The sequence below is a fragment of the Eimeria acervulina genome, genomic scaffold (assembly GCF_000499425.1).
Source record: "Eimeria acervulina Houghton genomic scaffold, Eah_scaff1332, whole genome shotgun sequence".
Lineage (NCBI taxonomy): Eukaryota > Apicomplexa > Conoidasida > Eucoccidiorida > Eimeriidae > Eimeria > Eimeria acervulina.
In genome coordinates, this window is record NW_013549273.1 from 1 (window position 1) to 7,971 (window position 7,971).

The 7,971-nt window shown below is 51.7% G+C and overlaps 3 protein-coding genes across 3 annotated transcripts; all 3 read right to left on the bottom strand.

The window, feature by feature from the left end:
* Positions 1 to 2,325: 2,325 nt before the first annotated feature.
* EAH_00058590 (hypothetical protein) lies at positions 2,326 to 2,691 on the bottom strand (the record flags this gene model as incomplete). Its single annotated transcript, XM_013393646.1, has 1 exon — positions 2,326 to 2,691. The coding sequence occupies one exon, from the start codon at positions 2,689 to 2,691 to the stop codon at positions 2,326 to 2,328; it is 366 nt and encodes a 121-aa protein (XP_013249100.1).
* A 1,353-nt stretch (positions 2,692 to 4,044) lies between these two features.
* Positions 4,045 to 5,550, bottom strand: EAH_00058600 (hypothetical protein; the record flags this gene model as incomplete). Its single annotated transcript, XM_013393647.1, has 2 exons — positions 4,045 to 4,339; positions 5,381 to 5,550. 2 exons carry the CDS (start codon positions 5,548 to 5,550, stop codon positions 4,045 to 4,047), a joined length of 465 nt encoding a protein of 154 aa, XP_013249101.1.
* Positions 5,551 to 6,129: 579 nt separating this feature from the next.
* Positions 6,130 to 7,338, bottom strand: EAH_00058610 (vacuoloar ATP synthase subunit D, putative; the record flags this gene model as incomplete). Its single annotated transcript, XM_013393648.1, has 4 exons — positions 6,130 to 6,275; positions 6,502 to 6,744; positions 7,017 to 7,085; positions 7,209 to 7,338. Coding segments are annotated over 4 exons (588 nt in total), but the record flags the coding sequence as incomplete, so codon positions are not given.
* Between the last annotated feature and the right edge of the window lie 633 nt (positions 7,339 to 7,971).

Below are 7,971 nucleotides of genomic sequence, written 5' to 3' on the forward strand. Positions count from 1 at the left end.
TATATATATATATATATATATATACGTTATATACTATATAATGCACATTACATCAAAACATTATTAGAGAGAGACAAACGAAGGAGACAGACAAAAGGAGACAGACAAAAGGAGACAGACAAAAGGAGACAGACAAAAGGAGACAGACAGAAGGAGACAGAGAGAAAGAAGATTTGCGTGTCTCCGTCTGTCTGTCTTCGTATTTGTTTGCTTTTATCTGTCTCTTTATATTTGTTTGTTTCTGCATTTGTTTGCTTCTCGTTGTTTATCTTTCTTTATTGTTTTGTTTGTCTCTCTTTGTGCATTTGTTTGTTTCTCTATATTCTTGCCTCTGTCTCTCTCTGCATTTGTTTGTCTCCTTATCCTGCTGTCTCCTTCGTCTCTGTCTCTGTCTTTATCTGTCTCTTTGTCTTTGTCTTTGTCTTTGTCTGTCTCCTTCGTCTTTGTTTGTCTCCTCTCTCTCTTCCTCTATCTGTCTCTGTCTGTCTCCTCTATCTGTCTCTGTCTGTCTCCTTTATATGTCTCTGTCTCTTATTTGTCTCCTTTATATGTCTCTGTCTCCTTTACCTGTCTCCTTTACTTGTCTCCTTTATCTGTCTCCTTTATCTGTCTCTGTTTCTGTCTCTTCTCTTTATCTGTCTCCTTTCTGTCTCTTCGCTTTGTCTCTGTCTCTCTGTCTCTGTCTCTGTCTCTGTCTCTCTGTCTCTTCACAGCAGCGGCTGACGCACAGCTACAGCCCTAAGGAGGTTATGAATAATATCTGCTGCTGCTATTGCTGCTGCTTCTACTAGTACTACTACTATTGCTGCTGCTGTTGCTATTGCTGCTGCTGCTACTGCAACTACCGGAGAAGGCGTGTCTCCTGCAGCAGGGCTGAGACTCTATCTCTGCTGCTGCTGCTGCTGCTGCTGCAAATGCTGCTGCTTCTGAGCAGCAGCATTTGCTTTAATATATATACTGTTCTGGTGTATGTACTCACAAGGAGACAGACAAAACAAGAAGGCGCAGCAGTCGGGCGGCGTCCAGCAGCAGCAGCAGCAGCAGCAGCAGCAGCAACAGCAGCAGCAGCAGCAGCAGCGGGACTATGGCTAAGGTGACTAATTAGATAACGCATTCTCTGTTTATAATGAAATAAAAATAAACAATATTATCCGGTTTCTGCTGCTAAGAAAACTGCAGCAGCAGCAGCAGCAACAGCAGCGGCAACAGCAGCTGCGCCTGTCCTCTGGTGCTCGGCACGACACCGGAGGAGACCTGCTGCTGCAGCAGCAGCAGCAGCAGCTGCTGCTGCTGCTGCTCGTCAGTTAATTCCAGGTTTCAAAGGAGGAGACAGTATATGGTTTATCGGTCGGATAGTTTTATAATATATTGCTGCAGCAGCAGCAACAGTAGCACCCTCTTCTAGCCAGCAGCAGCAGCGGTGCCGTCTCTATCTCGGTGACTCAGCAGCAGCAGCAGCAACAGCAACAGCAACAACAAACCTTCTACGCTGCAGCAGCAGCAGTACCAGCAGCAGCTATCGCTATTGAAGTGTGCGCTCTATTGTATGCCGGGGTCCCTCTATTACCCAACAAGCAGCAGCAGCAGCAGCAGCAGCAGGAGTAGCAGCAGCAGCAGCACCAGCAGCAAATAGCTGCACAGGTCTAAGCTGTTGCTCCTTGTCTTTGACCCTTTTTTTGTAGAGGTGTACGTACACCTCGGATTTATGCTTCTCACTCAGCCTAAACCATATGCAGCAGCAGCAGCCGCAGCAGCAGCAACAGCATCGGCAGCAGCAGCAGCAACATCGGCAGCAGCAGCAGCAACAGGAGCAGCAGAACTGAAGAAGGAGACAGCCTAACAAGGCTAACACTACTTGCAGCAGCATCTCAGCAGCAGACAACGGAGGTGCAGCACCAGCACCGTCAAGAGAACAGCAACAACAGCAGCAACAGCAGCAGCAGGAAAAACAACAGAAGCAAGAGCAGCAACAGCATCAGCAGCAGGAAGAACACCACCACCGACAGCAGCAGCAGCAGCCCATCCGCCACCGCAGCAGCAGCAGCAACAGCAGCACCAACCCATCCGCAGCAGCAGCCGCAGCAGCAGCAGCAGCAGCAGCACCAACAACAGCAGCAAGAGCACCAGAGCATCCGCAGCAACAGCGGGAGCAGCAGGAACAGCAGCAACAGCAGCAGTAGCAGCAACAGCAGCAGCAGGAAGATGGATATTTGGTTGTTTATATTAGGTTATCTAATTCATTTTGCTGCTAGCTGCATCCTAACATATAAAATAATGCAGCAAAGAACGATATACGGGCTTTCTATAGACTCGCAGCTCTGCTACTTAGCAGCTACTCTCGCCAGGTGTCTCTGGAGCCTCGACACCAGGCTTGTAGAGGTCAGACAATACTTTGCTGCTGCTGCTGGTTGTGCTGCTGCTGCTGGTTGTGCTGCTGCTGCTGGCTGTGCTGCTGCTGCTGGTTGTGCTGCTGCTGCTGGTTGTGCTGCTGCTGGTGGTGGTGCTGGTGATGATGGTGTTGTTGTTGCTGCTGCTGCTACTGAGCATGCAGTTGGTGCTGCTGTTGCTGGTACTGCTGCTGTGCATGCTGCTGCTGCTAAGCTTGCTGCTGCTGCTGCTGCTGAGCATGCAGCTGCTGCTACTATGCATGCTGATGCTGCTGTTTGTGATGGTGCTGCTGTTCCTGCGCATACTGCTTCTGTTGTTGTTGCTGCTGCTGCTGCTGGGGTGTGGTTTCTGTTGCTGTGACCGTGGTTGTTGCTGCTGCTCTGGCTGCTACTACGGCTCCTGCGGCGTTTCTCATGCTCCTGCTGCTGCTGCAGACTCGGCTGGCGTACGTGGAGTTGCTGCTGAGTACTTGTATATCTGTGCTGCTAACATATTTAATGTTTGTCTTTCGCTATACGCACACTAAAGAGATGACCCGCCCTCTTAAAGCAATTGTCTTAATACCAGGTAAACCCTAAACCCTAAACCCTAAACCCTAGGCCGTACAGCTGGTAGGGGAACACGAAAGTCAATGCTGCTGCAGTGCCGCCAGCAACAGCAGCAGCAGCAGCAGCAGCAGTTCGAGCAGCAGCAGCAGCAGCAGTTCGAGCAGCAGCCGCATAAGCAAGAGCGCGGTACTCTCAGCAGCAGCACAGCAGCAGCAGCAGCAACAACAGCACCACTCCCACCACAACCACCAGCAACAGCACCGCCACCACTAGCAACAGCAGCAACAGCAGCAACAGCAGCAGCAGCAGCAGCAGCAGCAGCGTATGTATATCTTGTGTGCTGGGGTTTGTGCTGCAGCTGCACTTACTCTAGCCTTTTTTATACACCCCAGCCGCAATTGGCTGAGCATTCAGATTTTTGTCGCATTTACGATATACTTAGAGGCCTTTGCTCTGCTCCCGCAGCTCTACTTTCTTAGACGCATGCTAGAAGTAAACCAGCAATAAACCCTAAACCCTAAACCCTAAACCCTAAATACACCTAACAAACAACAAACCCTAAACCCTAAATGCAACTAACAAACAACAAACCCTAAACCCTAAATGCAATTAACAAACAACAAACCTTAAACCCTAATTGCAGCTAGCACAAACCCTAGATGTAGCAAACACAAACCCTAAACCCTTTTGGGGAGCTGTAGGCAGCAAAACTTAAACCCTAAACCCTAAGCCCGTCTCCACAGACACAACAAACCCTAAACCCTGAACTAAGCAGGGGTCGCCTGCTCTTTATGAGTAAACCCTAAACCACAAACCCTCTAAACAGCGTCAGGCGGGCATAGAAATTCTAGCCAGCTAGCTAGCTAGCTAACTAGCTGTACAGCTAGAACCCTAAACCCTAAAACCCTGAATCCTAGAACCCTAAACCCTAAAACCCTAAAACCCTTAACCCTAAACCCTAGCTAAGCGGCTAGCTAGCTAGCTAGCTAGCTAGCTATGTGGCTAGCCCGTTGGGGTGTACGTGCAGGTGGAGCCGTTGACTTCGCATTACGTGGGGCTGTTGGTTATCTCTCGCATCATTCGCCTCTTCTTCTGGGTTACACTCTACTTACAAGGCAAGCTGCTTTTGCTGCTGCTGCTGCTGCCGCTGCTGCTGCTGTTGCTGCTGCCGCTGCTGTTGCTGCTGCTGCTGGAGGCGTACTGCCGTGCTGTTCCCGTTGCTGCTGCTGTTGCTGCTGTTGCTGCTGCTGGGTTGGGAGTGCCGTTCTGCAGCGAGCCCTTCGGTTGTTGCGCTTTCCTGACACAGCCTTGCTCTTTGCTGCTGCTGCTGCTGCTGCTGCTGCTGCTGCTGCTGCTGCTGGTTTGCAGGGGAGCATTTTTTGGGTTTATTTTTGGCGGATTTGCTGCACAGCGCGTTGGCAGCAGATTATTTTGTGCTGTGGTGCTGCAAGCTGCGCCGCGGCGGCACTTTGATTTATAAGGGCCGCCTCTAATTCCCCCTAGCTAGCTAGCTAGCTAGCTAGCTAGCTGGCTAGCTAGTTGAGAGGCCAATCGGCTGGTTGGCTAGCTGAGAAAAGGGCTGCAACTTGGTGCAGTCTCTACAGCTGCGAATCTGCTGCTCGTAGCGTTGTCTGGCTAGCTAGCTAGCTAGCTAGCTAGCGTCGAGCCTGCCTGCGTGGTTACCTGGCTAGCTAGCTAGCTAGATGCGAGTTTGGTTGAGTGGCTAGCTAGCTAGCTAGCTAGCCAGAAGGTAGACCAAGAGGTGATTCTTATAGTATGCACACCTCAAGAGGGAAGGCTGACGGGGTGTACAGACACCCCAATGTGAAGATGGCCGCAGCAGCGGCTGCAGCACGACAGCAGGTAGCTGTTGAGGCTTGGTCCTCGCTGCAGCAGCAGCTGCGTGCTGCTGCTGCTGCTTTGCTGCAGTAGCAGCTGCGTGCTGCTGCTGCTGCAGCTTTGCTGCAGCACTAACAGCAGCAGCTGCCGGTGTAAGCCGGTCAGCAGGTGTATTTGCAGGTCGCGAGCCCCAGAGAGGAGACGGAGAGAGCAGCAGCTAGCTGCAGCTAGCTGCATCTAGCCGCAGCTAGCCGCAGCTAGCCATCTCCCTCTATCCCTGCTGTCTCCCCGTGCACAGGCCCCCTACTTGCTGCTGCTGCTGCCTTCGAGGCAGCAGCAGCAGCAGCAACAACCAGACCCGCTATCCGGCAACAGCCGGGCGATTTGAAAATCGATGTGTTTATACAGCTAGCTAGCTGGCTAGCTAGCTGCCAAGCCAGCCCCTCCTCCAGCTAGCTAGGAGCAGCAGTAGCTAGCTGCCCACTGCACCAGCCTACTGGCTATCTAGTAAGCTAGCTACCTAAGCGCTTGCTCGTGAGCTCCGTAGCCTGCTAGCTAGCTAGCAGCTAGCTAGCTTTCTATAGCGTATCTCCTTAGCTAGCTACCGCGCAAGGCTCGGCGGGTAGCTAGCATCTGTTGCTGCTGCTGTTGCTGCAGCTGCCGTCGCTGCTGCAGTTGCTGTTGATGCTGTTGCAGCTGTTGATGCTGTTGCCAGCATGCTGCTGCTGTCTACTGCACTAACTGAAGCCTTCGCTGCACCCTTCGAGGGTACCATGCTAGCTGGCTAGCCATATTACCTAGCTAGCTAGCTAGCTAGCTGAGTAGCTAGCTAGCTAGCTAGCTGAGTAGCTAGCTAACTAGCTAGCTGAGTAGCTAGCTAACTAGCTAGCCACACGGTGCGTAAGTTACTGCAGCAGAAGCAAATTTGTACAGACAGCGGGGGTGTGAGAAAGGATTGGAGACAAATGTCTGCAACAGCAAACGCTCTTCATTGTTGCTCCTGCTGCTATTGCTGCACCTGCTGCTGCTGCTGCTGCTGCTTCTGCAGCAGCAGCAGCAAAAAAAATGAGAGCAGCCTCAAATGAGGGCTATCTGCTCCGCGCAGCAGGGATGCAGCTGCAGCAGCTGGCCTTCTATCAACAGCTGCAGCAGCTGGTGATAGAAAGCCTGGAGGACACGCAGCAGCAGCTGTTGCTGCTGCTCTTGCTGCTGATGTTATTGCTGCTGCTGCTGCTGCTGCTGCTGCTGGTTCAAATTCTTGGCTCGAAGAGAGGGACGATGGAGTCGATGTGTTCTTTACGCTGCATCAGTATCTGCAGCAGCAAAGGAGACACACAAAACAGTCAGGAGACAGTCAGTGCTGTTGCTGCTGCTGTTGTTGCTGTTGCTGTTGCTGTTGCTGCTGCTGCTGCAGCAGCAACTGGAGACACACCATCTCTGCTATCCAGACGATGTTCCGGATCTCCTGCTCCTTCAGCTTCACCCAAGCATAGAACACTCCTGCAGCAGCAGCAACGAATGCAGCAGCAGCAACCCATGCAGCAACAGCAGCAGATCCCAGCAACAGCAGCAGCAATGCCTGCATCAGCACTTCATGAAAGCAACATCTCTCCTTTCTCCACTTTTTCCTTTCCTGCTGCAGCAGCACCAGGAACAGCAGCAGCAACAATAGCAGCAGCAGCAACAGCAGCAGCAGCAGCAGCAACAGCAGCAGCAGCAGGCTGACCGTAATGAAATTGCTGCTCGAAGGTTAGTTCGCACATCTGCACCATCTCCCTATAAAGGAGATCCTCCAGGGTTTTGAAACGAGTAGTCATGTCTGCTTTGTCTCTTTCCTGCAGCAGCAAGATATCAGTCATATACACTCCATTTGCTGCTGCTGCTGCTGCTGTTGCTGTTGCTGTTGCTGTTGCTGCTGCAGCAGCAGCTGTTATTGCTGTTGCTGCTGCTGCTGCAGCAGCAGGCGCAGCTATCAGCCGCAGCCCGACAGCAACAGCAGGAGAAGCCAAGATATACAGGTGATGCACAGAACAGCAGCAGCAGCAATAGCAGCAGCAGCAGCAGCAACAGCAGCAGGAGGCTCACATCGCCGATGTAGAAGGCGCGGCATTGATCGTAGACATTCAAATATCGCTGCAGCAGCACAACCCAAAGAATAAACCACGCGTTGCACTTGCTGCTGCTGTTTCTGCTGCTGCTATTGCTGCGGCTGCTGCTGCTGCTGCTGCTGAAAGGAGACACCTACGGGGTAAGGCTCCAAGGCTGCCCTAAGGGTGGGGTCGTTCCAGGCCTTGCGGATTCTGTCGGTCCCTGCAGCAGCAGCAGCAGCAAATAAAAAACCAGCGCAAAACTCTGCAGCAGCGACAGAAGCAGCAGCAGCAACAGCAGCAGCAGCAGCAGCAGGAAAAGCAGCAGCAGCAGCAGAAGACGGACCATCTGGATACAAGTAACCGAAGTTTGGAAAGAGAGAGTGCTTCTCCAGCTGCTGCTGCTGCTGCTGCTGCTGCTGATCCGAGCTGAGGGAGTTGATGGCCAGCGACAAAACTCTGAAGTCCGCCTCCGTCTGAGGAGACACAAACCCTAAACCCTAAACCCTAAACCCTAAACCCTAGGCTCTATCGCAAACCTTCAACCGTCACCGCTTGAACTTAAACCCTAAACCCTAAACCATAAACAATAAACCTCGAGCTCTCTAGCATAAACCCTTAACCCTAAACCCTAAACCCTAAACCCTAAACCCTAGAAACAGAATGTGAAGTTAGGAGAGGTTTGAGGGGAGAGAGAAGATGACACCAAAACAAATAAGAAGGAAAAGGAGACAGAAGAAAGGAGACAGAAAAGCAATCAGCCAGACGATAGAAGAGACAGATAAAAGGAGGAGACAGATAAAAGGAGACAGACAAAATAGGAGGAGACAGAGTAAAAGGAGACAGGAGGAGACAAAAGGAGACAGCACCTTCAGAATATGCGTCATAACTTCTTTTGTTGTTGAGTCCTCGAGGGTTTGAACAAAACCATAGAAATCCTCAAGCCACCCCTTCTTTAAAGAGTTGCGAAGCAAATCTGAGATGAAGAGACAGCAGCAAGGAGACAGGAGACACATACCCCCACATGCATTTGCACCAGCAGCAGGGACAGCAGCAGCAGCAGCAGCAGCAGGGACAGCAGCAGCAGCAGCAGCAGCAGGGACAGCAGC